This window comes from Podospora pseudoanserina, chromosome 2, assembly GCF_035222485.1.
Source record: "Podospora pseudoanserina strain CBS 124.78 chromosome 2, whole genome shotgun sequence".
NCBI classification, from domain to species: Eukaryota; Fungi; Ascomycota; class Sordariomycetes; order Sordariales; family Podosporaceae; genus Podospora; species Podospora pseudoanserina.
Genome location: NC_085921.1, coordinates 3,946,742 through 3,974,288, shown reverse-complemented (window position 1 = coordinate 3,974,288; position 27,547 = coordinate 3,946,742). Strand labels below are relative to the sequence as shown.

The 27,547-nt window shown below is 53.1% G+C and overlaps 11 protein-coding genes across 11 annotated transcripts; 3 read left to right on the top strand and 8 right to left on the bottom strand.

Moving 5' to 3' along the window:
* Positions 1 to 245: 245 nt before the first annotated feature.
* QC764_210710 (uncharacterized protein) lies at positions 246 to 635 on the bottom strand (the record flags this gene model as incomplete). The annotated part of the gene is made up of 2 exons (XM_062944777.1): positions 246 to 448; positions 563 to 635. The coding sequence occupies 2 exons, from the start codon at positions 633 to 635 to the stop codon at positions 246 to 248; spliced, it is 276 nt and encodes a 91-aa protein (XP_062803640.1).
* A 478-nt stretch (positions 636 to 1,113) lies between these two features.
* On the bottom strand, positions 1,114 to 2,389 carry QC764_210700 (uncharacterized protein; the record flags this gene model as incomplete). Its single annotated transcript, XM_062944776.1, has 2 exons — positions 1,114 to 2,258; positions 2,329 to 2,389. The coding sequence occupies 2 exons, from the start codon at positions 2,387 to 2,389 to the stop codon at positions 1,114 to 1,116; spliced, it is 1,206 nt and encodes a 401-aa protein (XP_062803639.1).
* A 285-nt stretch (positions 2,390 to 2,674) lies between these two features.
* QC764_210690 (uncharacterized protein) lies at positions 2,675 to 3,958 on the bottom strand (the record flags this gene model as incomplete). The annotated part of the gene is made up of 3 exons (XM_062944775.1): positions 2,675 to 3,148; positions 3,207 to 3,726; positions 3,783 to 3,958. The coding sequence occupies 3 exons, from the start codon at positions 3,956 to 3,958 to the stop codon at positions 2,675 to 2,677; spliced, it is 1,170 nt and encodes a 389-aa protein (XP_062803638.1).
* Positions 3,959 to 4,145: 187 nt separating this feature from the next.
* GRX5 (monothiol glutaredoxin grx5) lies at positions 4,146 to 4,882 on the top strand. Its single transcript, XM_062944774.1, has 3 exons — positions 4,146 to 4,247; positions 4,308 to 4,575; positions 4,661 to 4,882. Exons 1-3 carry the CDS (start codon positions 4,221 to 4,223, stop codon positions 4,840 to 4,842), a joined length of 477 nt encoding a protein of 158 aa, XP_062803637.1. The 5' UTR covers positions 4,146 to 4,220; the 3' UTR covers positions 4,843 to 4,882.
* A 104-nt stretch (positions 4,883 to 4,986) lies between these two features.
* QC764_210670 (uncharacterized protein) lies at positions 4,987 to 6,937 on the bottom strand (the record flags this gene model as incomplete). Its single annotated transcript, XM_062944773.1, has 3 exons — positions 4,987 to 6,276; positions 6,336 to 6,707; positions 6,770 to 6,937. The coding sequence occupies 3 exons, from the start codon at positions 6,935 to 6,937 to the stop codon at positions 4,987 to 4,989; spliced, it is 1,830 nt and encodes a 609-aa protein (XP_062803636.1).
* A 576-nt stretch (positions 6,938 to 7,513) lies between these two features.
* Positions 7,514 to 10,273, bottom strand: VPS1 (vacuolar protein sorting-associated protein 1; the record flags this gene model as incomplete). The annotated part of the gene is made up of 5 exons (XM_062944772.1): positions 9,843 to 10,273; positions 9,614 to 9,748; positions 8,152 to 9,541; positions 7,828 to 8,095; positions 7,514 to 7,767 (listed from the first exon to the last, which is right to left on the bottom strand). Exons 1-5 carry the CDS (start codon positions 9,902 to 9,904, stop codon positions 7,514 to 7,516), a joined length of 2,109 nt encoding a protein of 702 aa, XP_062803635.1. The 5' UTR covers positions 9,905 to 10,273.
* A 427-nt stretch (positions 10,274 to 10,700) lies between these two features.
* QC764_210650 (uncharacterized protein) lies at positions 10,701 to 15,178 on the top strand. Its single transcript, XM_062944771.1, has 4 exons — positions 10,701 to 11,805; positions 11,873 to 12,096; positions 12,159 to 13,194; positions 13,255 to 15,178. Exons 1-4 carry the CDS (start codon positions 11,775 to 11,777, stop codon positions 14,460 to 14,462), a joined length of 2,499 nt encoding a protein of 832 aa, XP_062803634.1. The 5' UTR covers positions 10,701 to 11,774; the 3' UTR covers positions 14,463 to 15,178.
* Positions 15,179 to 16,151: 973 nt separating this feature from the next.
* QC764_210640 (uncharacterized protein) lies at positions 16,152 to 16,877 on the bottom strand (the record flags this gene model as incomplete). The annotated part of the gene is made up of 1 exon (XM_062944770.1): positions 16,152 to 16,877. The coding sequence occupies one exon, from the start codon at positions 16,875 to 16,877 to the stop codon at positions 16,152 to 16,154; it is 726 nt and encodes a 241-aa protein (XP_062803633.1).
* A 1,732-nt stretch (positions 16,878 to 18,609) lies between these two features.
* Positions 18,610 to 21,313, bottom strand: cut23 (Anaphase-promoting complex subunit 8). The gene is made up of 2 exons (XM_062944769.1): positions 20,896 to 21,313; positions 18,610 to 20,834 (listed from the first exon to the last, which is right to left on the bottom strand). Exons 1-2 carry the CDS (start codon positions 20,991 to 20,993, stop codon positions 18,941 to 18,943), a joined length of 1,992 nt encoding a protein of 663 aa, XP_062803632.1. The 5' UTR covers positions 20,994 to 21,313; the 3' UTR covers positions 18,610 to 18,940.
* Positions 21,286 to 23,118, top strand: QC764_210620 (uncharacterized protein). The gene is made up of 3 exons (XM_062944768.1): positions 21,286 to 21,655; positions 21,777 to 21,917; positions 21,984 to 23,118. The coding sequence occupies exons 2-3, from the start codon at positions 21,792 to 21,794 to the stop codon at positions 22,905 to 22,907; spliced, it is 1,050 nt and encodes a 349-aa protein (XP_062803631.1). The 5' UTR covers positions 21,286 to 21,655; positions 21,777 to 21,791; the 3' UTR covers positions 22,908 to 23,118.
* Positions 23,119 to 23,358: 240 nt separating this feature from the next.
* On the bottom strand, positions 23,359 to 27,252 carry QC764_210610 (uncharacterized protein; the record flags this gene model as incomplete). Its single annotated transcript, XM_062944767.1, has 2 exons — positions 23,359 to 25,984; positions 26,047 to 27,252. The coding sequence occupies 2 exons, from the start codon at positions 27,250 to 27,252 to the stop codon at positions 23,864 to 23,866; spliced, it is 3,327 nt and encodes a 1,108-aa protein (XP_062803630.1). The 3' UTR covers positions 23,359 to 23,863.
* Positions 27,253 to 27,547: the final 295 nt, after the last annotated feature.

Here is a 27,547-nt window from a genome sequence, read left to right as displayed (position 1 = left end):
TATCCAAAACAAGTCTCATGATGCCCGGACAATGAGCGGAGCGGTGGGTTTGTTACTCTGCGGTGTTGAATTCACGTTGTCGTCGTCATCTTGTATCATCGGAGCCGTGGAACCGGAAGGATAATGACCCTTGTAGATTTCTCTGACCTGCTGTTCAGGGGATTTCAAAGGGCGGCCCGCTTTTCTGTGTAAGCGTATCTCCTCCAGAATATCAGCCTCAACCCCGACTTTCCATACTCTGATCGCTATCCGCCTAGATTCGGCACTTGCTCCCCCCACAGTCCAGCGTCCCACATGTATGCCGACATGTTGTTCTTACTCCACGAGTAGGAGTTCGATGTCGTGGTAGTTCGAGGGGCGCAGAGTCTATAATGCCCATACACATTCCCTCTGGGCTTATCGTAGAGCCCTGAGATATCGAGGTTGGAATCGCCGTAATGTAAAATCACTTTGTCCCTGGTTGTTAGCTCTTTGACAGCGCCCTGATGGTGGAGAGAGAAGCGGTGTACCGCCGGAGAATCCTGTCGAATGGCCATCTCCCATATTTTCTCTCGTAGCTTACATGGAAGACGGGGGAAGTGAGGGTAGGTCGATGGACGTGTTGTTGCAATGGGAATGGTGTTGTTGTCGTGCATGATGAGTCGGCTGATAGGAAGTTGAAGTACTAGCCAGTGACAGGTAAGGTAAGTCGACGGTGGTTGATTGGCGGCCTTCTTCCCAGTTTGAAATTGATGAGAGAAATAAATATTAACTCAGTGCAGTGGGGGGGCATGACCTGGACTGGGGCTTGATGGTTCTGGAAGGGACGAGACCTGAGAAACTTAGAAGCACATCCACTGAATGTGAGTTGAACCTTAGTCTCACACCAAGAGAAGCTACCGAGGATTGTTGCAAGCCCATTGTACGGAAAGCCGGTCCACGCTAGCTGCTGGAAAACAGCATTCCCGGAAGATCACGCTCAAAGCAGTCCCCAAGTATTGCCGCCCAGAAGTTCTTCGCGTGCTTGGAAACTTCATCCAACCCAACCTTGCCGCAGTCCTGATTATGATCTGCCCTGTTGTTGGCTATCTTTCTAGGTGGAACCGCAGAACCCTGACAGGGACGTACAAACCGTTACAGCCTTGCCTTTTCCTTCACCACCAACCCTCCACCCGCTACATCAAACTCCCTTCCCTTCTTCCAACCCAGCCACTCTTCCAAGAGTTCCTCGCCACCCTCCCCAGGCGCCAGAGGCTCCCCTCTGTACCCATCTCCTTTCACTCCCTCCCCTTGTCCATGCGTGACAGCATCTCCATCCTTTCCTTTCACCACCCCCAAAAGTGGCGTCTCCCTCAACGTGACCATCGGTCTCTGATCGCCCCCCTTCTTCTCCTTTTCCCTCTCCATCTCACCATACTCCAACACCGGCGTACAACACGCATCCGTCCCCTCAAACACCCTCTCCCACTCCTCCCTCGTCCTCTCCTTGAATCTCCTCTCCAACAAACCCCTAAACTCCCCCCAATTACCCCTATCATACCTCCTCTCCTCCCACCCTTGCCCCTCCAGCCCCAACCCCCTGATCAAATCCCCGAAAAACTGCGGCTCCAACGCCCCAACCGCCATCCACCCCCCGTCTCTTGTCTCGTAGCAATCATAGTAAGGGCATCCACTATCCAACAAGTTCTCCCCCCTCGGCAGCGACCCAGTCATGGTGTGCAGCGCGAACCGCGGGAAAGTAGCCAGATACGACGCCCCGTCGACCATATTCGCCTCCACGACCTGTCCCTTCCCCGTAGTGGCCCTCGACAGCAACGCGAGGAGTATCCCCTGGAACAGCGTGGCTCCCCCACCAGCAAAATCACCCAGAATGTTGACCGGTGGTGTTGGCGGACTGTTCTTCCTTCCTAGCAAAGATAACGACCCTGAAACAGCGAGGTAGTTGATGTCATGGCCTGCCATTTTGGCCCATTTCCCATCGCGGCGGAAGCCGGTCATGCGGGCGTAGATTAATCTTGGATTTAGAGAGCATAAGACGGAAGGGCCTAGGCCGAGCTTTTCCAGGACACCGGGGCGGAACGGGTCAATGAGGATGTCAGCTTTTGCTGCTAGGGACTTGACGAGTTCGATGCCGAGGGGGGACTTGAGATCCACGGCGATGGACTTTTTGCGGCGGGTTAGGAGGTCAGGGGTTGGTAATGGAGAGGGCGAGGAAGAGGGCCTGTCGATGCGGAGGATCGAGGCGCCTGAGTCGGAGAGAAGTAGGCCGGCAAAGGGACCTGAGATGGGTGTTAGTTCATCTGTTGTCGAGAATTGGGGGGGGCGGGGGGCGGGTGTGGGAGAATATACCTGGAGCCAGGCCGGCGAATTCAAGCACCTTGATGCCTTGGAGAGGAGGCGGGCCTACCATTTTGAAGTTGCGATTAGGAACCAGAGAGAAAATAATGAATTACTGAATTCTATAGAGTACATGTATATAATCGAGAAAAATAGATACAAAGCAGGAAATCCGCTGATACATATGTCCAGTTTGAACACCTTGAAAGGGACCAACATGCCTTATTATCCCTGTCACATTCAAGCAATGTTACCGAGGCTCCAGCAGCTGATGGGGCTGTTTCTGGGGTAGACCGCGGGGGTGGGTTTGCGGGGTAGCTCCCCCAAGCAGCACCTCTCTCCACCAGCGCTGCAGGGGTCAGATATTCTTACTGACCCCCTTCTCAACACCGTCCAGAATGTTGACCAACTCTTCCCAGACCCGTTTCTGGGCTCTCTTGCCCTCATCTGACATCACAAAAGAACTGGGCTGAGCCACCTTGGCGGCATCCATATACTTGCCATGGGTCTCTCGTCCTCCAGCGGCAGCAGCCAGCAATGTTCTCGATCCTTGCTCTGACGATCGTGCAAAGATGAGCGAGAGGAATCCAATGAAGAGGTTGACGATGATAGGGACCTTATTAAACAATTTAGACCTGCACAACCCTGGGTTGACACTGTTGACAATAACCTTGCTGTTCCCCGCTGGAGAAGAGGCGTCCAGTCTGTTGGCGAGCTCTCGAGCCAGCAAAAGGTCGAGGAGCTTACTAGTGCTGTAGTTCTCATACGGATCAAAGTCGCCATTTCGGAAGCATCCAAATATGTTGGGCTCAAGGCGCTCCTTGAATGTAGTCTGCATCGCCGGTCAGTTCTTGTCACAAAGTATACGTATAGACAGATGCAAGTCTTACCAAAAAGTGAGCCTCACTGGAAACGACTGTCACCACAGCCTTGTCCGCTTGCTGCTCGGCCGTCTGCTTCAGCAACGGCATCAACATAAATGCCACCAAAAAAGTCGAGATGACATTGGTCAAGATTGTACTCTCATAACCACCACCTTCTTCGGGCGTCTGTAGCTCCTTGGCCATGATGCCTGCATTGAGCAGGAGAACATCCAGTCTGTCCAATACCGTGTTGGCCTTGACGCAGAAGGACTTGACGCTGTCAAAAGAGCAGAGATCAAGCGGCCATACCTCAACTGTGCCATGGTAATTGGCGCGCTGGATGTCATTTCTGGCTTGCTGACCGCTGTCAGCGTTGCGGCAGGCAATAATCACTCTCGCTCCGAGCCGGGCGAAGTGGCGGACAGCCTCGAGACCAAGGCCGCCATTGCCTCCGGTGACAATGACGGTCTTGTTGGTGTAGTCCGTATCAGGGATGGGAATGGGGAGAAATTGGTGGAGTAAGAAGCGTGCGAAGAAGGATGGGGGTCTTTCATGTGTCAATCTCACGCCTTGAATGATATCACCAAATCAGGGGTCACTTACACGTATGGCATGCGCATAAGCGACGATACCAGGTCAAAGACCATGTTTGCCGGTTTTCTGTCTTTAACAAATAACTCAACTGTCCTTGATGGATGAAACTCAGTATGAATCTCTCTCGAAGCTGTTGACAAAAACGTAATTCGGTGCCAGAAACTGAAAAACCAAGGCCAATTCATTGCGTCCCAGTCTGGTCAATTCACCCCCTGTCGACCAATCACAAGCCAAGTAATCCCCTACCAGCCGCTACCCATCAAGGTACTTTGGCCTGATCAAAACCCTAACCCTTAAGCCTCTTATTACCGAGAGAAACCGCTTACATCATGGGTTGCCGTCGTCTCGCCATCCAAAAAATGTCCCAGCACTGATACCCGGCGCAAGCGCATATCACTCCAGTAGCAGCCTCCCAGCAGCAGCACAACCACACCAAACACAGCCAACATGTTTGCTAGAACGATCCTCTCGAGGGTATGCCCCCTTTGGCCTCCTATTCATGCCCCAAAAATACTAACAACTTTGCCAAAAAAGCAACTCCTCCGCCCGGCCTTTGCCGCCCCAGCAGCAGCCCGCACCTCCTTCCTCACCTCGATACAAGCCCGTTTCCTCTCGGACCAGACAAGACAAGCGATCGACAAGGCCGTCTCCTCGGCGCCCGTGGTCCTCTTCATGAAGGGCACCCCCGAGACGCCCCAGTGCGGCTTCTCGAGGGCGTCGATCCAGGTGCTGGGCATGCAGGGGGTGGACCCGGCCAAGTTTGCGGCGTTTAACGTTTTGGAGGACAATGAGCTGAGGCAGGGTAGGTTTTTCATCCATTTTCAACAAGGTGAATCCAGAAAGTCGGGGGAGAGGGATGCTGAACAAAAATTGGGTGAAATAAATAGGAATCAAGGAGTACAGCGACTGGCCCACCATTCCCCAGCTCTACATCGATAAGGAGTTCGTCGGCGGCTGCGACATCATCGTTTCCATGCACCAGAGCGGCGAGCTGGCGAAGCTGCTGGAGGAGAAGAAGGTTTTGGCTGTGGAAGCTGAGGCTGCTGAGGAGGAGGCCAAGAAGGAGTGAACACTGTCACGATTACAAAGCAAAGCAGAAAGAAAGAAAAAAAGGAGAAAAAGACATGTATGAATACCCTAGACTGTACTATATCTCCCTTTCGAAATACTCCAGCATCTAGGTCTCTCGCCCCAAGTATGCAGTGTATCATTTCTAAGCAGGATAAGCACCCCCATCACCCCTCATGTCACTACCCGCCGACCAAACTCCCCTGTTCTCCTCTACACTATCCACCGTCCACCGAATAATCTGCCCACGCCCAAACAGCGACCTAGACTGCCACTTGTCCCCCGGCGTAGCCCTGACAAGGGTAACCTGATGTCCCAGCTCCTCCAAGCCCCTGATCGTCTCCTCGGGCATCCCCTCCTCAACATACACCCGCATATCATACACCTTTCCATTCTCGGGCATCCCCGCCCCGATACAAACCCTCGGCGCATCCAACGCCTGCTGGGGGTTCAGTCCCCCAACAATCTGCCCCAGCAGCGTCTGGACATGTCCCTGCGGCTGCATGAACCCGCCCATGACTCCAAAAACACTGTGCAAGCTCCCATCGTTGATGTTGGTCACCAAACCGGGAATAATGGTATGATACGGCCTCTTCCTCGGAGCAAGAACGTTGGGATGCTTGGGATCGAGAGAAAAGTTCGCGCCCCGGTTTTGGAGGGTGAAACCACACCCGGCGGGGATGATGCCCGTGCCGAAACCGCCGTAGTTGGAGTTGATAAAGGAGATTGCGTTGCCTTCGCTGTCGGAGACGGCAAAGTAAACCGTGTCTGAGGATCGGAGGGCGGGAGAGCCATGGGGGATGAGCTCGGGTGTGGACTTGGTGGGCGAGAATAATTTGGCTCTTTCGGAGAGGTACTCTGGAGACAACAGACCAGCGGTAGGGACGTCGCTGACGTTGGGGTCGGCAAGGAACCAGTTTGCGTCGGAGAAGGCGATGCGAAGAGATTCAATGATGGCGTGGAGGTACGGGGCGGTGTTGTGGTCTTTTTCTGTCCAGGTTGGGATCTTACCCGAGAGTTCGAGTTGTTGGAGAATTCCCAAGGCCATGAGGGCGACGATGCCTTGGCCGTTGGGGGGGTGTTCCCATACTTCTATACCGGCGTTTTCTGCTTTGCCGGCGCCTTGGCCGGTGAACTTGAGGGAGATGGGCTCGACGGGCTCGGAGCCGGTGGTGAGATGGTGCTCCAGGTCTTCCAGGGTGAGGTGGCCACCGAGGGAGGTGGTGACTTTGACGATTTCTTCTGCAATACGGCCGGTATAGAACCCCTTTTTGCCTTCTGCGGCGAGGGCACGGAATGTTTTGGCCAGGTTGGGAAGCTTGATGATGTCCCCTGCTTTGGGAGCTCTGACACCATCAGGGGCGTTTGGATCAGCCTTTAACATCTCCCTAAAGTTGGGAGAGGCATCTCGAAGCGATTGCTCTCCTTGAGCCCACTACACCGCCCACTTGTCAGCACCAACTCTGCCACGCTCAGATATATCAAAAAACTCACAATGGTAGCCGTCTGCTCATGAACCGGGAACCCCTCCTCCCCCAGCTGTATCGCCGGTCCCAAAATATCCTCCAAACTCAGCTTTCCACTCCCAAACCTCTCAACAGTATCAACCCACCCCGCCGCCGCCCCAGGCACAGTAACAGCATGGACACTACTCATCGGAATCTTCCCCTCCTCATCCGCTCCACCCAACCCCAAACTCCCTCTGATTGTCTCAAGCGTGCATTTCCCGCCTGCCCTCCCCGAGCCGTTCAACGCCGACACCTTTTTCGTTTTGGCGTCGTAAAACAGACAAAACATATCCCCTCCAATGCCCGTCTGGCATGGCTCGGTCATGTTAATCCCCGCAGCGACCGCCACAGCAGCATCCTATCCAACAATCAGCTATTCAAGCCATAAATAAAAGCTGGTAAACGAGAAACAAAACATACAGCAGCATTCCCCCCCTTTCTCAAAATCTCCAACCCGCACCTCGCCGCCAAGGGCTGAGAGCAAGCAACAACCCCCTTGGTGCTATGAACCACACTGCGCCGGGAAGGCCAAGGCATGAACTGATGCCCACCCTTGGAAGGAAAAACCGACGCTGTGGTAAGAACCATGTTTGTTGCTGTCGAAAGACTCGTCCAAAAACGTACGTGGTGTTGTAGTTGGGAACGATAGATTCTGATGTTGGACTGTTCACATACCCCCAAACCACCAAGTTCCCGAGGCGCCAAACAAGCTTTATTTTATATGCATATCACCCCCCGCCCCCCGCCTCTCTCCCAGTCATCGGGGCAACCCGCGATGACGACTTTCATTGATTCAACACGACAAAGTGGGGAAAATGCTTCTATTACCTACATTTTACTACCCTCTTTCCCGAACCGATGTGCGGAGGTGGTCGGATGATGACCCTGTCCCGTAAATATCGGCCCCTAAAACCCGAGCATTGCCGGGCCTCGTTTGAGTTGGTGACATGTGCCGGAGAACAAGGTCCTGTGGCATGATACAAGCGTTGTCACACAACCTGTGTGGATGGCACAGATAAACATGCAACATTTCTGATTCTGGCTACCCGACGCTCAACCATGGTATCGATAAAGGAGAATCGAGTCCCTCTAAAAAATAAGCAAACAAGACATTAATCCTCCATGCCCAACCTTCGTGCGGTCAAAGTCTGCTACTCAAATACCTCATTGAACCTGGCTAACAATCTCACTGGCCCGCCCAAGACTTTCCACCATTTGCTGGCACTCCTTCCGCCTCCGAATCGTGTAATCGCTCTCTTTGAGGAGGTCGTCAAGCTCGCTCTGCCGGTACATGTTCTCGAGAAGCTCTTTCTGCATTTCTTCCTTTGTGAAGCTGACAAGGTTCAGCATGATAGCCTTCGGCACCATGTCGATCATGGTGCGCTTGACAATGTTGAAGTATGAGGAAATCAGCAGCTCTGTACAGCCTTTGTTAGCCCAGTCCATTTATTTGATTCACAGGAATGATGGGTACGTACTGATGACTTCGACCTCGATGTTCTCCCGCTCTGACAAAGTGCCAGAGGCCTTGAGAGTGGGCGGTGGGGGCTCCATGGCGGCCGCCTTCTTCTTGTTCTTGGCGGCAAAGAAGCTGCCAAAGAAACCGCTGTTGTTGGAATCACCATCCGCCGAGGCCACAAGTGTTGGGCTGGCGGCTCTGGGCGTGTTCGCCAGAGGCTTGCCCGTCTTGGGGTCCACCTGAACAGGCCTGGAAGGGTTGTGCTTTTCGTTGACAATCGCCATAGCCTTCACAATCATGGTCAGTACGAACGTCATATATCAACAAGATAAGCGACACTTACGCGGTGGCCGTTCAGGAAGTCGGGGTGTCCCGTATTGACGTAACACGCTTCCATGGCGACCAAGTCCTTCACCAGCTTGTTGGTCGGCTCCATGGCCTTCTTGAAGAACGAGATAACTACGGCGTGGATCTTCTCCTTCAGTCCTGGGTAGCGGCGGTAGAGCTGCTTGCTAAGCAGGTTCGTAAGAATGCGCACAAGCTCGTCATAGACCAGCGAAGCACACTTCAAGCTTGGCTCTTCCAACCGCTTGATCTGTTGCTTCACAATAAGCTCAAATGCTGTAGTGCCGACAAAGAGTGCTGGGGAGGAGCCAGACGAGTTGTAGAGAATGGTGCGAATGTCGACATCCTTGACATGGTCAAAGGGGTCAACCGCCTTGATACCGTTCGAGTAAAGCTCATGGAAGACAAAGCTGATTCTGGCACCGCCTGACAGCTCATTGCTCGAAAGCTCGGTATTGTTGCCGTCCAAAACCGTTCGCCATTCGTTGGTAAACTCGGTGATAATGTTCAGCACAATGTTGGCGCTGTTGCCCAGCATCGATGGGCCAAGGGACTCGAGCTCCTGTGTGTACTTTTGAAGAGAGTTTGAGATACGGCTCTTAATCTCTGGAAGCGTTTGCTTGATGTGCATCATAAGAATAAGGTTGAGCTTGCGGGCAAGATAGGGTGTGCCGCAGTAAGAGCTCTTGTTACGATAAGCCTTGTGGTTGTCGAAAAAGGCCTTTTCAGCGTCGAGGGCGGCGTTGATGGGCTTCTTGTTGTCAATATCCCTTTGACCACGGTTCACGACGGGGACGTAGCCAAGTCTCAAGGGAATGATGCGGCCCGCAAGAATATCCACTACATCAGTTCCCTCGTCCATCAAATCAACCTTGGTAAGCACACCGATCGTTCTCTGACCCTCAGGGTCCACCTCCCTCGCCAACTTGAGACCATCCGAGTTGGCCAAATCGACGTTGGCAGGCGAGACGGCCAGGATAATGGCATTTGACTTCTGAATAAACTTGAGGATCATGTCACGAATCTGTCTCTCGATATCTCGCGGCTGATCACCGACGGGCACTCTTGTCAGGCCGGGCAAATCGACCAGGGTAAGGTTCAGGACATTGGGCGAATAGATGCGAAGGTTGATGGGGGCAGGTGAGATGCCGGCATTCCGGCCCACCTTGGCCTCAGTCTCTCGGTTGATCTCCTCGCGGATCTTGTTGAAGTCGTAGAACTTTTGGCCGGGGATGTGCAGGAACTCGCCCCACTCGTCCGTGTTGGCGGCCTTGTCGGTGCTACCGGCAAGCTTCTCATCGACGCCATTAGAGTCAGCCGTCGCAGGCCGGTTGATAAGCTGCAGTACAAGCGGTCGACGAGTGACGATACCGGAACCACGAGGGAGACTGCATCGAAGAATACCGTCAGCTCAACCATGCCAAGAGCGAGAATAGGGGGCTGTCAGGGGGGGCACATACAAGTCACGACCGACGATATTTTCTAATACGGAACTCTTGCCGCTCGACTGACTGCCAACGACGACTATTTGTGGGAGATCGATAGGGTTGTTGACACCAACGGTGGTGAAGACATCTTGAAGCTTGTTGACCAGCCTATATCCGGAGGTTAGTGCCTAACGAACGAAAAGAAGAGCCAAGACAACTGGGCCTGAGAGGGAGCGCGCGCGGGGCGGGGGGCATGGCATACTTGATGAGGCCAGGGTCGGAAATACCGCCGGGGGTGGCCAGCGTTTGTGTGTCGACCGTCATGTTGGTGATATCGCTGCGCGCCAACAGCGGTGGTGTTGATGTGGATGTTGGGTGTCTTTGGGAATCGGGGGAGGTTTGGTCTCGGCGGTGAAGTGGCGGTCACTGAACGGTATCTATCGCACGCAGTAGGCTCGAGTGGGAGTCGGCTCGAGAATGTGGGGATGGTTGTCTGTGTTGAGGTGCACGTTCTCGCCTGCTCGCTCAGGTTTTATATGTGAGGGTGCATATATGTGAAGATGTGTTGGTTGGTGATGCGGCGTATCTTTGACTCGCAAGAAGTCGACTGTTCCATATCGACTTACGTACCCAGCAGCGTCCAGCTCCCCTGTGCCACCCACTGGGCCACGAAACAGCGAGACCCACTCGCCCACCCTCAAAGCCTGGCACGTGATTTGAACTTGGATGGAGGGGCAGTTCACAGGGGACCCCAGTCTCAGCGATCAGCCATGACGGCGACACCACTTATACACAGACTTTGAATCAGTGTTAAAGGGTGACTCGTGCGACTATCATGCTGCAAATGCCACCCCAAAGTTCATGCTCGAATGAGACATTAAGCCTTTTTATGAAATTGAGAAATGCTCTCCATACTTGGATAGACTCGGTCAAGGCATTCATGGCCTTTCCAGGGACTTATATCCCTACCAAAAGCAAGGTCTGTTGTTATCTTGATGTCTCTCACTAGCAGTCATTTGAAACTGTGAAGGTGAATGTCCCTCGAAGCTCGTAGTCTGTCTTCGAGGTTGAAAGTTGTCAAGTTATCGAAAGGCCTCCATCAACATTGTGGCATGAATCCAGCATCGGCCAACGACCTAAACGTGAGCAAGTGCTTGCGAATCCGAGTTGCGGCGTGGTCCCGTAGCAAACAGGCAGCCTTCGTCCTTACCAATGGCAGCTGGTGAATGCTGTCACCTCAGTCCCGTTCCAAGCTGCCCCGCATTCAGCACTTCGCCGGAAGCACCCTCGACATCACCATCTCTTCAAAGAAGGTGGTCCCAGGTATCCAGTGAAAGCTTGCTTACCACCAAACCTGAGATAATTCTACGGAGCTCAACTCGGACATGGCAAGCCCGGAGCCAGCGAAGTCAACGACAGACCGGCCTATCCAGTCCTCCACCTCCAAGCTTAGTTCAGCCACATACGAATGATTCACCCCCATTTCACCCCTCCAAATTGCCCAAGCCATCGCGCGATAAGACAGCCTTTCACTTATCGGATGTGTCTGTCTGCCTGATTGGGGAAGCTCAGCGTATTGCCCCGCCCGGGAAGGCTCCCATAGTAGATCACGAGCACCTTCCTACTCTCCGGGGCTGCCTGAACCTAAACTGCCCGCTTCTGTCCCTTCCATTTCTTCCTCCTTTCACACTTGCCTCCAGGCTAGCTATCCACGATACCTGTTTGATTCTTTGAACCGTAAACAAACCTGAGGACCGCTGCGCGACTCTCCAGCTGTCCCCCATTCTATTTCACTCGACTCCCATTGTCTGGCCTCGTTATCCGCCGCCTCTCGCTCTCTTCTCAGCCAGCAACCTTGGAAGAGCACCCTACCTAGTCATCACACAAGAGTCAGCCAGCTAACAAACCATCCAACCCGCCATAGGCCCGAGCTTTGTCTGACGTGGGAGGGGGACCACTTCACTCCGGTTGCTTCAACCATTCTCTCATTCGATTTCCCCTCCTCTTCGTGCGACTGCACCTGACTTTCCGAGCTCCCCGGTCTCGCCCTCCTCTTATCATCACCTCCAGGCTTGCTTGCTGGCAGAATTGACTTCCACTGTTCTGCAGCCAAAAGCTTGCTCTCTCAACTCCCATTTAAACTCTGGCGACCTTACCCACCCACATACGCCATTCCGTCAAGGCAAAGAGCAAGATGGCGGCCAATTCACGTGCCGAGAGTCTAGGTCTGTCACCTATTTTCTTTTCCTTTTCTTCTTCAATTCAACCAACTAACACTCTGTCTTCATACAGCTCAAATCGATCTCACGGTTGAGAGTTCAGAAAGCAGCACAGCCGCAGCCACCACCTACTCTCGGCGACAAATCACCCTGACAGCCTTGAACAACACGATTGCCATCGGTCGTGCCTCCAAGGTCTCTGCCAAAGGGTTCGTTCCTGCCGAAAACAACGCTTGGTTTGACAGCGCTGTTATGTCACGGGACCACGCTGAAATTAGCGTTGATATCGACGAGAAGGTACGGGCTTCGTGGTGACGTTTCAGCTTCTGCCATCGTATGCCTACTGATCACCCATGTAGAAAGTCCAGGTCCGGGACAAGGGTTCTCTGCACGGAACCTATCTCAACGAGCGCGAGAAGCTTGAGAAAGAGCCCAGAGAGCTCAAGGACGGCGACAGGCTCACCTTCGGTCTTCCAGTCGATCGTGGCACTTCGAGATTCATGCCCGTTTCGGTCAAGTTTGGTGTCTCGTTCAACGAGCCCACTAAACAGTACGTCCCATCCTCATTTGCCTCGTCGGCACTGACTAAGACCTTCAGCGTCGGCGACGAATGTGACTCGAGAACATTTCAAGTCCCGGATGACTCCGAAGTCAGCTCTGATGTTGATGATTATTCTAGCGACAGCAGCATTTATTCTAGCCACTCCGCGACAATGAATCCCCAGACAGCTTCGACCTCACCACATTCGCTTCCGCCCAAATTTGTCCCTGGAGTCGAGGTGATCGATCTTACGGAGCCTGAGGCCTCCAGCCAGAGCCATACCTGGACCTCCAAACTGAACGCAGGCCCTTTCAACAATAGCAGCCCCGCCTTCATCGATCTCTCCTCACCTCCAATGTCCCCCCTTATGTTCCGAGAGGATAGAGATGCCGAGTATAGATCGTCTGGTGCTACAGTTACAAAGGATGTCGGGGGGGACCACCTTGACATCCTGAGCATTTCTGAGCCAGCGAGGCGTGTTCCCATGCAGAGTACTTCGTCCTTGGGGGCTGCTACTTCTCGTTTGACCGAGTTCGCCTCGGCGCTTGGTCAGACTGCCCAATCTTTGGAGGCAATTGAGCAAACCGTCCTCGATTCTGACATGGATTCGAACTATAATAGCGACCATAGCCTCGACAGTTTGGATCAGGACAACACCAGCGAGTTGAGCGACGCCGAAAGCAACGTCAACTATCCTGAAAATTTCATGGAAGGTGAATACTCGAGCGATGATGACGATGACAGCGGTAGCGATCATGACATGGATGATCAAAGCGACGGGTCAAGCATTCTCGACGAGGATATGGTGAACTACTCTGAGGATGATGACAATGAGTCTGCCTCTGAGCATCAGAGTATGTCTTTACTTTGCTGTTCCATCAAGCCTACCGATTCAAATGTTGACATTAAAGCAGGTATTATTGGCAACTTAGATATCTTTGACTGTGATCAGCCAGCATCTCCTCTTCCACTCTCCCCGATGATGGGCAGACCGACCCTTGTCCATAACCATCACACTGCACCTGTAGTGTCTGATGAGCAAGACGACACTCTGGACCACCCGGCTTCAGACACCGCATCGCCCGTCATTCCTGTCAGCTCGAAGAAGGATGAAGCTGGTGCTAAGAGTACTAATCCCATTGCAATTGAAAAGCTCTTGAATGATCGTCCCGGTGTGGCGCAGTCTATGCACCAAGGCCCCCCTCTTTCTGAACTTCGGAAGACTACCCAGCCTAACTCGTGGCCGGCTTCTTTCAAGGGAGATTTTGAGTCTCTGTGTCTGAAATCAGGCAAAGGGGACTTCTGGTCTGCACGAGAAGGGAACAAGGCATATTTCAACAAGACCTCTGGCCAGATCTTCAACAAGGCTGCTTTGGAGACTCAGACTACCGCTCGCCCAGCGTCGTCGGTATATGCTCTCTGCAATGCAATGCCCACCAACCCCCGGTTTGACAACGAGATGCACACGAGAGATCTATCAGGCTTAGATCAACAGGTCTTTTCTAGACTGCCTCCCATGGAAACCTCGTTCAACAGCACCGTAACACAGCCGATCTGTTCTGATAGTCTTGATCGCCTACTGTCGAGCTCTGCACGCCGCGGAAATCAGCCAAACGCCTACAAGGAGCAAGAGAAGACTAAGGAGCCTGAGACTGAGAAGACTAAGGAGCCCGAGACTGAGAAGCCCGTGGACCAAAACGCTGAAAACGTGGCGTCGAAGACTAGCGATCTTGAATCTCAGAAGGTCAATGTGCAGTTTACGATCCAGACCGCTGATGAGCCTCAGTCGATTGTCGAGGCAGAGAAGCCGAAGGCGAATTCTGACTCTGTAAAGCGCAAGAGAAAGGCTGAGGATATGTCGGTAGAAACAGAGGACGACTTGAAGTGGGGCGATGTGCCAGAGACGGCGGCAACTGAAGTCCTCAAGGCCGATGGCCTCGAGGAGGCTGCTACAGAGGTTCGTGGCCAGACTGTTGAGTCCTCTATCCAAGTTCTTCGTCCGTTTGAGAGGCCGACAAAGAAAGTTCGGTTGTTCCGTCTCGCAGAGCGCGTAGGGATTGCGGCTATTGGCGGAGCCATGGTGATGGGCACTTTGATTTATACGGCACCTACCTTTGCTTGAGCAAGTTTTATGTTGTATTGGTTTTCCTGTTTGCTTTTCTATTTTTTTGGCGGGTGGTTCTGTATTCATTTCGGTTTTGATATGGCTTGGCAAACGTGCAGTTTGGTTGGGAATGGGAGAGGAGTCTGACGGATCGGCGCGGGAGCACTGTGGTTATATGAGATCATGCCTGGTTTTCTCTCTTTCTTTTCTTTTCTTTCGCGTTATGAGATGAGCATAGGTGGGCAACCGACGGGACAGGATGGTCTGGGACAGTCCGGGACGGGCTGGGACCCTTTAACAACAGACAAGAACTTGGCACAAAGGCAAAAAAGATTATGGGGGGTTGAACTGGAACTGGGAAATAATGGATTTCTTGTTTTCCATCTCTTTGTTCTCGGCACGCCCAATCAGACGGAAAGGAGGAAATAGATATGCGCATCTTACGCCCTACACGACAGCCTCTTGGACATGGGCATACCAAAGGCCGAATGGTTGCGTGGGTTCGCCTCGTTCCTTACTACCGCGGGGTGTCGGCCATAGTGGTCAATATCGTTCTTTTTTGCGTCATTGCTTTGCTTTTCATTGAGCTTATGGATCAGTCAGATATGACAAGACCGATGCTTTTAGGGGGTTAGTGGTCAGGAATGACGAGGATTCCAACTAAAGAGCCAATGGTTACAGCCAATTTCTGTTAGGTAGTGTAAGGTATTCATTAACCACATATTTTTTATGGAGATGCTAGGTGTAATGTCTGGGTGTGTAGCGACATCTACTTCACACTCTTCCAGATCAGATATGGATGCTGGTAAAAAGGGCTGCTGGGAGTGAGCTGTGGAAAAAGCGTGGAGGTTGTCACTGATTTCCGTTTCAACAAAATCACACTATTTGTGGCCAGCTTTTGCGGTTCTGTGCTCGTGAGAAGATATGTAAAGAATTGATTTTAAAAAGCATCGTATAGAATAGCCAACATCGACAAGAAGAAGCATTACAGTTTAAAAATCTAGTAAATTATTTTTCTATGTTATTGTGTTTTGTGTTCCTCAAAATTAATATGTATAACGTCTGAGCCTGGTCCAAAAAACCAAACTATATCCAATACGCCAACGCCAACCCCCCCTTTCTCCTGTCCTCGACCAACCCTACCACAATCCGACCTTGTTGTGATCCCAAACTCCTTTCCCTTCTAAAAAGACAATCTCATACGTTGTTAATCATCCCGTTGGTATCATAAAGCATCATTCATGACTCCATCCCGGCAAACCGTCTGTATTTCCTCCCTCGCTCGTCAAGGTGAAATGATGGGGGTATCACACTTCGTAACTTCCTGACCTCTATTGAATAATGGCCATCAAAATCATGAGAACATAATCCAACTCTTTCATTTCGTATCCGTTCTTTTCCCCACGATTTCCTTCATAAAGACATAAGTCATAGCTCTGAGTTTTCATCAACATTTCACTTACCCCCCTTAACATCAACAGGAGCCTACCTCCCCCACCCAGGACGGGGGTTATAAAGCAGCCCTGTCCACCTCTGGTATCTCGGACGCCTGGGCGCCTCGAGGAGGTGCCAGTCCAAGTAGTTGTTGACGGTGAAGTCGAGGGTGCCCCAGTCCACGTCCTCCCACTTGATGGCGTCCTAGTTCATCTTGTCCCACTTGATCTTGTTGGCGTCAATGTGCTCGCCGGCGTCGTCGAGGATGTCGACCTACTCGCCGAGGTTGCCGGGGCGGTAATAGCGGTGGCGGCGGTGTCGGTAGAGGTTGTCGTTGTCGCCGTTGTAGGTGTTTTCACCGCCACTGCTGAAGCCCTCTTGTTCTTGCTCCTTGGCTGGGGTGGTGGGGACCGCGGAAGGCTTGGGCTTAGAGGAGGGCTTGACCACGACGACCTCCTCCTCCTCCCCCTGCCTCCGCGCCTCCTTCTTCCACTTTTTCGCACCACGAGGGTAGACAGGGCTGACACCGTCACCCAGACTGCACATGAGGTGGTCCTCGTTGGTGGCCTTGGTCTGCACCTCGTCGGGGTAGGTGTACTCGTTCCCGCAGGAGAAGACGTCGCAGCCCGAGGTGACGCTGGCCGACTTCCTGGGCCACATCATCTTGACGCCGCTGGTGTCGCGGTCGTTGACGATGGCGGAGACGTCAAAGAAGGTCAGGCCCATGTAGCCGTTGAAGGTGACCTCGCCCAGCATGCCGGGGATCCAAGGTTTGCCGTCGGTGACGGACCACCAGTTGCCGATCCAGCCGTGGGGGAAGGACTGGGTGATCTCTTGGTGGGCGGGGACGCGGAGGGGCTTGATTTCCTTGTGGGGGACGCTGGGGGTGAAGACGATGGTGCGGTGCTTGTTGTCTTGGTTGATGAAGGTGACCTTGGGCTCGGCGAGGGCGGAGCCAATCCAGGCCAGGGCCAGCGTCATTGTGCTGAAGAGCCTCATGGTGGCGGATGGACGGACGTGGTAGGGGGCTGGGTGTCAGAGCGAGAAGAAGTCAGGAGACCTCCTTGGGAAGAATTGTTTTTCTGCTTGAATGAGAATTGACAAGATTTTAAAGTAAGCCCTGAATAACAGCAAAAGCAAGATCATAAGAAGTTGGCAGCCACGTCGAGTACGAATTATTCAGAGTCCGGAATGGTTTGAGGGGGCCTCACTCTACACTCGTGGAGCAACCGAGCAGGAGAGGTACGGAAGGAGAAATCTCAACAGCACTCGCAACGACTCGAGGTGAGGTAACAGACACACTTATATACCATCCCCGAGGCTTCTTGAGCAAACCCACAGACAACCCAGCCATTTCCCCTCCCCGCTCGACTGCCGAAGAAAAGCAATTGTTCTCGCATCGCGGTGTGAACGGGGGCGTCCCCAGTGCAGACCACCCGCCATCACATTCGTAAGCTTCTGGTGTTTGATCATGGAGGCAGGCTGTCTGTGGACGTACACTATAGACAAAGTCAGCCAACTTTTCAGTTTCAACTTCTCGCAAGGCTGCCTATCGCAGAAGAGCAGGAAGGTGTTCCTGAAAGCTAACACCCGGAGATCTTCCCCCTTCTCGGGAGGTTAGGCGGTACGCCCACACCAAGACAGCAGCAGAGCACAGAGATAAGAGAGACACACACCTCCAACTTTGGATCAAGTGTGGTGTGGCTGCGTGGTGGTTGGGGGGAACTATGTAAGGTGGAGAGCCCAGTCTCCCCTGACTGGGCGGTTCTATCCGTAGTGCAGACGGACTAGGTCCAGGAACGCCTCATCCGCCATTGGTGTGCCTGGTTGCATGGAACATTGAATGTATGCACATGGCAGTCCACGCACGCCTTGAGGGGTAGGTATGGTCGTGTTCAGCTCTTACAGGTCGAGGCGGCTGGTAATGGCTGGCACACAGGTCGGAACTCGCATCGTCACGCCATGTGAAGAAATCAATTCCGCGGTCCAGATTTGGAGATATGTTTGATAAACCGACGCTGGGAGGGTTGGAGCTCGGCGAGCGGCACCGGCGGCGGAAAGTACTGCAGCCTTGTCGGTATTGTTAGGTTGTGGTACATGTTGTAGATAAGAAACAGCCACACAGAATAGTGATTGCAAAAAACTGCTTGCTCAAACCCCAAGTATCGATCATAGATGCTGGTTTTCATTTCACGCAAAGCTTCCTCGTACCAAGTCAGAACAAGAACATGTTCCAGAGCTGGAGTTCAGCCCTGCCACCCGTACACTAAATCTGGTCTCGCCAAGGCGGCTCCGGGAATTTTAATCACGGGATGTGACACCGGGAGACAGGGGTTTTGTATTCCTAGAAGGCCCCACGAGGACGGCGATGCTAAGCTTGAGGTCGGCCGAATTCAACTACATGGGAGAATTGGGTATCACCTTGTACCCCATTCCCGTCTTTGAGCTGGTTTGGAAGCATTGATGATGTTCTCTTGGTCATCATGACTGTGCGTAGGACAGTGCAGGATGTCTCACCCCGAGACGAAGCTTGTACGCAACGCGAGAACCGCATGTCTTGTGAAGATCCGGGGGGTAAGCGAAGGTCGGAATCGCAACAAAAGGAGTGAAGGCAACGGAAAACCAACTACCAGCACGCAAGCGGAGACACCGAGCGCCAACATTTGCCAGCCATCAGTTTCATGTTTGTGATCATCGCCATAGTGAAGCACAGGTGTACCTAGAGAAGAAGCTGGAAAGCTATGCCATTAAAACAGGGTATCGAATTGCGTTGTTTATCGAACTCATCGTGTGGCTCAACCAACCGTCGATAGTGATGGAAACAATGATGCTTACATCTACACTCGCATACAGACTCACCGCCACGAAGTCCTCCTCATACTCAGATCATCCTCCAGTTGCGAATACCATTCTCCCTCTTCCTCTCGGTTTGCGCCTCTCGGACCCGGCCCAGACCTCACAATCGCAGGCTGTCGAGGATCACGACGAGCAAATCTCGTGTTGTCTCTCATCTTCAAACCTTCCACAAACTCCAGGAACTTCTGATGCGACAACTGCTGCCTCTAGCTCTCCATCATACTCGTCTGTTCCATCCTCGACCTCGCTTCCCGTATCAGCGCCTTGGCTTCCTCCACCTCAACGCCATCCTGGCAAAGCTCCGTCGCGAGACGATTCGCCGTCTCGTAGTCCTCCACCCTCATGGCATATTTCGCCAACCACATCCGGGCCTTGCTCGTTGCCACCGTAACCCCTGTCCCCTCACCAGCCGCTACCCTTTCCCCTCCGCCTTCCCCATCATCTGAGCCTGGGCTATCAGCGCGGACGCCGATGGAATCTCCTAGACCTGGTCCTTGATCATTGGTAACCCCGCCATCCTCCTGAGCAACGCACAACTCCATGTACGCCTTAGCCTCCTCTTCTTCCTCCATCCGATCATACATTGCCGCTATTTGCAGCAGGACCTCAGGATCCATCTGCGTCATCCGATCGATCGTCCCTGTGCTTCCAAAGCTACTTGCTGACGAATCGTAGTAGGAATCCGCAAGCAGAGCTCTCTTGAGCGCCTTGATGCCGTCTTTGTCGCGGCCCATCTTTTGCAAGCACGAACCCACCGCCTGCCACATCTTGCCGTCCCAGGGACGCAGACCAGCGGCCTTCTTGTAGTACCATAGTGCATACGCGTGCATTTCGAGTACTTCATATGTCTGGCCAAGGCCGTACCAGGCGCGGTAGTCCCTCCGGTTGACGTCTACCGCTCTTCGGTAGGATTCGATGGCTGCGTGAGTATTCTTCAACTCTACATACTCATGCCCCATGAGTGTCCACGCGGAAAGACATGAGCGGTCCAACATGAGAGCCCGACGGAAGTAGTGGACTGCTTTGTCGTGGCAAGAGAGTAGAGAGTAGTAATTACCAATAACGACGCAAGACTCTGGACGAAACGTATCAATGCTAGAGCATAGATGGGCCAAAAAGGCCAGCTTTGGTCGGAGGTTCAAAACATATAAAATGTTGGAATAATGGTCCAGGGCATCTATCCTCTGGGGATGAAGTCCAAGTAGCTGACTGAATTCTTGCTCGGCTGCTACAAGATCTTTCGAGTGATAATATAGCAGTGCTTTGTCGGTTAAAAGGAACGAGGATGTTGGGAACACGACCAGCAAGTCGTTCAGAGCATTGGCGATCTCACCGCCTTGCTGGTAAAGGTTGATCGAAGCATGGGCGTGAAAGATGAAAGACATGATGTTCTGGGGTAGCTTTGGTGTTACTTCGTTCAGCTGTTCAACTCTGGTGATGAGGTTGGTGATCTCCATCCAGGCACCCCAGTTCCACGGAAATAGTTGCACACTTTCAACCAAATACTGCAAAGCAGCCTTGTCGTTCTTCTCCTTCACCAAAACCATGCCGTAGAGATACTCGAGAAAGCCCTGGCTGGGCGCAACATCGCCTCCCTCCGACTTTCGCTGGTCGAACCACTTTGTGAGGAACCGACTGATCACGGCCAGCTGTTTGTTCGTAATCGTCCCCAAGTCTTGCGGCCCCATGATCATTTCAGATTCCTCCTCCTTTCGCTTCTCGCCCGAGATCATTTTTGCATACAGCGCGAGAAATAAGCTTTTTTGGCTGATCTGAGGTAAAGCTCTCTCCGAAGGTAGAACAACCGAAGACCTCTGCTTTTCTCTACCTTCCGTAGTGGTGGCATCGTCTACTTTTGTCCCCAACATCTCTGCCAATGAAGACTCGGGAAGGAATACGGCGGCACATCTGTCGAACTCCTTGCAGTCGAATAACGATTTGGCGAGAAGGTAACGGCTGAGCTCCTTGGCTTCGAGAGCCGCTTCGGCAGGATCATGATTTGGTGTGAAAGCGGGATGAATGTAAGACGATGGTAAGTCTTGCGTTGCTTTAAAGTCGGCAGCAGATGGTTGAGGAAGCGCATCGAGGAGTTCGGCCGCCCTATGTACACCGAGTATTAGTTGATGAAGTGTTTAAAAGGTAGCCATGATGGACCAAATACCATTTGGCAGCGTGGTAAAGACATCTTTCGGAGCATTTTACCACTGCTATTTGCAGCGTATCTCGTAGTTGCAAAGCATCCTTTGCAGAGAGGCCCATGGTGGTGGCTTTGTGGTTGTGGTGCAACCCCTCCAGTGACGAGGGTGTTGTTAAATGGTCTTGTCTTGGCTAGGATGTACCAAAACAATAGCTCCAAATGGGGAGGGGAGATATGTTTGATATCGGTCCCAAAACGGCGGTTAACCAGGCGTTTGTCAATCAAGCATAACGGCGGCCAAATATCTAAAGCCAAAAATGCAATCGTGGATTTCGTCGCAACATATGGGTGACAGCAAGGCGCAGTTGTCAATGACGAAACCCGCAACAGGAACGCGTCTGTCTTCGGTCCACCGCGACAGACAGCGCCAAGACATTTCCCCCCGTCCTGTCCCCTGGTCCCTTGGAAATCTGCCAGCCCCACTTCCCGCCGCCAGCACGACAGCCAGCCAGCAAAACAGCTCACCGCCTGCTCGAATGAGCCATCAGGGTTCTCTTATCGCCATAATCGCAGCTCCCCACAACAAAGGGGGGCAAGGAGGGGTCGTGAAATTGGGGAGAAACCGCCGAGTACGTAACGGCCCAGTTGTTGATATCCACCTTTGTCACTTGTGGTACCTGATCGGTAGAATCGCCTTGTCACTTGTTATTGTTCTCCCGTGATACCCAAACAGGCAGTAAATCGGCAACTGCCCGCCCCTTTCCCCTTCGCTTGTAATTTATATGTAAGGAAACACCCCCCCCCCCGCACCTCTCCCGCTGCCTTGCTTCCCCCGAACCCCTATCTTCTCCAACCTTCCGAATAGCGGCCCAAGCTGACCGACGGTGAACACTTCGTCTCTTCAGAGATCCCCAGACAAGATGGCTGCGCCGCAAAAGACCACCCTCCAGGAATTCGAGTCCGTCTTCCCCAAGCTCGAGGAGGTTCTACTCGAGCATGCCAAGTCGTACAATCTCCCCGAGAAGGAGCTCGCTTGGTACAAGAAGGTAGGCCTCCCGTTCCATGTATCAAGCTGGCCGAAGTAAACAAGACTAACATGCCTTTCCTCCCAGTCCCTCGAGATCAATGCCGTCGGCGGCAAGTGCAACCGCGGCATGTCGGTCCCCGACTCCGTCTCCCTCCTCCTCGGCCGCCCCCTCACCGAAGATGAGTACTTCAAGTCGGCCACCCTCGGCTGGATGACCGAGCTCCTCCAGGCCTTCTTCCTCGTCTCGGACGACATCATGGACTCGTCCATCACCCGCCGCGGCAAGCCCTGCTGGTACCGCCACGAGGGCGTCGGCATGGTTGCCATCAACGACGCTTTCATGCTCGAGGCGGCCATCTACACCCTCCTCAAGAAGTACTTCCGCGATCACCCCCGCTACGTCGACCTCCTCGAGCTCTTCCACGAGGTCACCTTCCAGACCGAGATGGGCCAGCTCTGCGACCTCCTCACCGCCCCCGAGGACGTCGTCAACCTCGACAACTTCTCCATGGAGAAGTACCGCTTCATCGTCATCTACAAGACGGCCTATTACTCCTTCTACCTCCCCGTCGCTCTCTCTTTGCTCCTCCTCGACATCGCCACCCCCGCCAACCTCAAGCAGGCCGAGTCCATCCTCATCCCTCTGGGTGAGTACTTCCAGATCCAGGACGACTACCTCGACAACTTTGGACTTCCCGAGCACATTGGCAAGATCGGCACCGACATCATGGACAACAAGTGCTCCTGGCTCGTAAACCAGGCTCTTGCCATTGTCACCCCCGACCAGCGCAAGATCCTCGAGGAGAACTACGGCCGCAAGGACAAGGCTAAGGAGACGGTCATCAAGAAGTTGTATGACGATCTCAAGCTTGAGCAGCGCTACCAGGATTATGAGGAGAAGTTTGTCACTGAGATCCGGGAGCGGATCGGCCAGATTGATGAGGCCGAGGGGCTCAAGAAGAGCGTGTTTGAAGCTTTCTTGGCCAAGATTTACAAGCGCAGCAAATAAGTGCCTGGTTTCTGTGGAGGAGGACTTCATAAGAAGGGGGCTGCAATAAAAAGCGAGCGTCGTTGGGATTTCCTTCCCATACCTATAGAAGGCCATCTCGGGTTGCACCTCTTGACATGAAAAAAGAATAATAAATCAGAATAGTAAAGCAATACACCTAACCTAATCATATAAACACATGAATGACGCTCCAATAACTGAAACAGTGAAGTAAGAAGTTGATTGTCTAAGTCCTTGTCTATGTATTCTATGTATTCTATGTTTGTACATGTGCAGGTTTCATTTACACGATGTCCAAGAAGCCATGCTATGGATTTGATAGCCGCTTTTAAAGCTGCCAAACTCTGAAAGGACGATAACCCAACAAGAAGAAGCTCCAAACGACCAAGAACACACACACAATAAAGCACAGCAGAACAATTACAAAACAAGGTCAATACAAAAAACATCTCTTTCCGGTTGTTCATTCAACCCCCCCAACAACCTCTGAGCTACACAGAGACAGACCTGCACCTTCATAACTTTCTTCCTTTCCTCTCCCCTTCCACCCGCTATTAAACAAAATATGTTTGACTTTTTTTGCTTTTCCCAGACCAAATTTCATAAACACATGACAGACACACAACAACAGAACATCAGAAAGAAAAAAACCGAAGTAATCGCGTGTGAACACATAAAACATCCCATCAGTAGATAACCACCAAAAACACCCCAAGTCAGAGAGATAGCCAGCAAAAGACTAATACAAAGTCCCAACTCTCGAATTAAACCAGAGAAATAAAAACAAAACAAAAGACCGGCTTGTTCAAAGCTAAAATAACTCCCAAAATCAACCAAAACATCACCCACCCCCTCTGTCGTGTCCGTTAACAGACCTGTATCTGTTCCCCGTGTCATCAATCCCAATGGGTATCATGCGTAGTTGTAGTATGTCCTGTAGACCTGGAAGTCCAAAATTACTGAGGTTGACTCCCACCACTCGTGGTCCTCAACCTCCCCATCCGAGTCCCCTCCTGCTGCTGCTTCTGCAACTCCTTCTGTTGCTGCAAAACATATTGCATCACTCTCGGATCTGGCTGCGTTCCCAGCCCATTATTATCCACGAACCCACCACCACCGCCCTGCCCAGCAAGCGACATCCCCCTTTGCCTTCCATAGTCCCCTCCTGGTGGGTAGCCGCCTCCACTCCTCATCGTATCACTAGTTCCCGGCCTTATCCCTCCACCACTACTCCTCACCGTCCCCCTTCTTCCCAACACCATGCTATTTTGCAGCCCAGCACTAGTCCCAGGTCTCATGCCCAGCTGCTGCTGCTGCTGCTGCTGCTGCTGCTGTCTCTGCATCATCAAAGCCTGCTGCTCGCTCCGATGAATCAACGCCTTGGGGGGCTGCTCAATCTTCGCCGCGCCCGAAACCAACGCCGGCCCGGTGGCCAAATCAACCAACGGTCTCCCATCCTGAGGCTTCACCGCCCGTCCTTTATTCTCCCTCGACCACTGCGGCGCTTCCTGAAATTCGGGGGTCAAATCAAGGAGGGGTTGAGGCTGCTGCCTCATTGGTCGACGGGGCTGTGGGTTCGACGCTGGCTGGTTAAACTGCTGCTGTTGAGGAAGCGGTACAGGATGACCAACACCACCACCACTACCCAAACTGTTACCATGTGATCTCCGCTGAGATACTGACCGTCCAAGACCGCCCATCATTCGAGATCCTGCACTCGTACTAGGGCGCCGTTGCATCAAAATCTGAGGTGGCATCGACTGCTGATGATATAGCTGCTGCTGCTGCTGTTGTTGTTGTTGCTGCTGCTCAATAAGGCTGCGTTGCTGTCTTGAATGCTCCGCCGCAGAAGCAAACCAACCAACTTGCTCGTTTCTCCCTCTAGCGGCCGTGCTAGTACTAGGAATGGCGTCCCTAGGAATCGACCGAACAGAATCTGGGCTTTGCGGTCGCCGGTCTGTAGCTGAAACAGTCCTCGAGTGGTCGACAAAACAACTACCGCTCCCACCACTCTCGCCCGCCGCCGGGATGGGGGGAAATGCTCGCCTACCACCAGCACCTGCTGTTCCGGCTACCGTTGCCGACTTGGACTCCAGCTGCTGCTTTCGCTCTTCATATGCCGCGCCAAGCAGCGAGCTTTCGGGAAAAGCGGCAGCAGCAGATGGATCATTCCTCTCGGCGCCGTCAACCAGTGTCCAATCCTTGCCAAAATCGTCGATTGACTTGTTGAACCGGTCGAGATCGATCAGCGGTTTAAACGCTCCAATGGTGTAAGGCGATTCGTCCACTGATATTCTTGTTTTGTGCCCGTTTCCTAACCCAACCTCCTTCACCGTCCTCCTTGGCTCGGCTGCCACGGTCATGATTTGTGGTGGTTTTTCGGGCTCGGGCTCTCTCAGCAGACTCTTGGCCAGGTGCCAGTTCCTCCAGGCCTGTACATGACTCTGAAACCTTCTGATAATCTCCTTGTCTTCGGCAGAGACATACTGCACATACTTGTCCGTGTTTTCAAACGTGTTGATTCTCTCCTGGCTCTTCATGGCGATGACGTTTCTTTTTGGTGGTTTCAGGTGTCTCCTCAGCTGAGCTTCCGTCGGGTGGTACATGTCGTAATCTGAGAGATGGCATATAGCCACAACGTCCTTGTCGCCACGTTTTGGGTTGCTAGATTTCGAAGCAATCATTCTCCCGTCCTCATACAGTATGATATACCGCTTCACCCATTTGAATTTCGGACCTGGGCCCCGATAATACATGAACAAGCAAAAGCCCGGTGGTGCCTCGCGAGTCTGGGGCGCACCTTCGAGATCCAGCTTCAAGCCGTGTGGTGGGCCATCATGAGACAGGGCGAGTGTGTTTTTCGAGTCTGGGCCCCAAGTGTCCATCACACGGCGCAGTCGCTCCTGTCGCCGCAGCGGTCTTTCGAGGCCGAAAGCATTGTACTGTTCAATCAGGACACCAGACGATAATTCTGCCAACTGCTCCAGAGACTTCAGCTCCACGAGTACATCGTGTGCTGTGGTTTCGCGACTAATGGCAACATCCACAAAGTCGTTCTTACACAAAATGGTGAGCGACTGCATAAAAACCTGTTAGTGAACCCTTCCCCGGAAGTGTGATGTCACATTGGCCCACTTACATCTCGTGCGCCAGTGCTCGTCTGTCCACCTGCCTTGATGTAATGTCGAGGCATGATTTTCTGAGCCGGGGATTGGCTGCCAGCGGTTTGGCTGGTGATGTCTTTCTCCTTGTCCTTTGATGAAAAAAACGACCACTGGGAAAGGGAGGAATTGGGTGAGACGGGCGAAGCGGTTTTCTGTGAGGTGGTTGGAGTGGAATCCGGAGAGGTAGAAGGCGAGGTCTTGGACTTGCGTCGTCGACGATCGGAAGAAAAAAACTTGTCCAGCATCGGACTGAATCCCATGGGGGACGTTGCTGAAAGGGGCGTGAGCGGCGGTACCGCGGATAGCTGCAGGTGCTGGTGCGCCTGCTGTTGGACGTCGCAGTCTGACTTCCGCTGTTCGGCAAGGGTCCCGTTCGTTTCGGCTTCCAGCCGTGCCACCTCGTGCTCCCCGCGGACAAACTGCAGCGTCTCGTGCCTGCGCCGTGTTTCGTGCTGCTGGTGTTGCTGCTGGTTGATGTTGATGTCTGACAAAGGTGACGATGGTTGAAGTTGTTGGGACGGTTGGGACGATGGTGACGGTGGTGACGGCAGTGGTTTGCTCCGGACATCAATCTTCTTATTACTATTACCATTACCATTAACCGGGCCTGGGAGGGTGCTGGCAGGTGCAGGTGATGGGCGGGACAAGCAAGCAAGCTTCTCGGTAAGGTTGTTGTGCGGCGTGTGCCCCGCCAGCCTGAACTTATTATTCACGTCATCGGCACCGACGAGTCTGGGTTGAGCACGATTCCCCCCGTCCTTTCTCAACGACAGGGGCTGCGGCAGCAGGAGAGGCTGAAGAGGCGGGAGCTCGAACGATGGGTTGAAGGCAGTTCCAGTCATCCGTCTTGCAGTTTCTCTGCTTCCAGGTCCCTTCTCAACAGCCAATGGCAGTATCTCCCGCATCTCCTCCAGCAGCGACGAGAGCGAGCGAGACCGTCTCCTGCCCCCTCCCCTTCCCCTTCTCACCCCCCAGCTGTTTGTGGTACTGGTGCTGGTGCTGGTGCTGGTGCTGCTCTCGGTTGCCATGCTGCTGCTGGTTGTGCTAGCGGGCAGCCAGCCATCGTCTACTGCAAGCCTGGCCGCCCAAACATTCCCCGTCTTGCCCGTCAGGGCATGGCGTCTGCTGCCTCTGAGTGTTGGTGAGAAGTGGATGGTGTTGGTCTGGTTGGTGGCTGCCATGGCCGGCTTCCTTGGCACCTGTCTGCTCAGGTGGCGTGGATCCTTGGCGGTCCGTTACTCTGTGCTTGCCAGGTTTCGGGGGGGCCGGCGGCGGCCGAGGTGTCGCGATCAGTGGGGACTCAGCGGTTCAGGGGTCCTGCCACAGGGGTCCGGGGCTGCTGCTGGAGATAGCCGACGCCAACCACGTCGTCGGGTTGCCCTGAGATCGATCGGAAGGGTTTCCAGGCTATGTATGTGGTGCAGGCTGCAGAGCCAATCTTTTCGTTTTTAGGGGACGAGATCCAAGCAGAAAGAG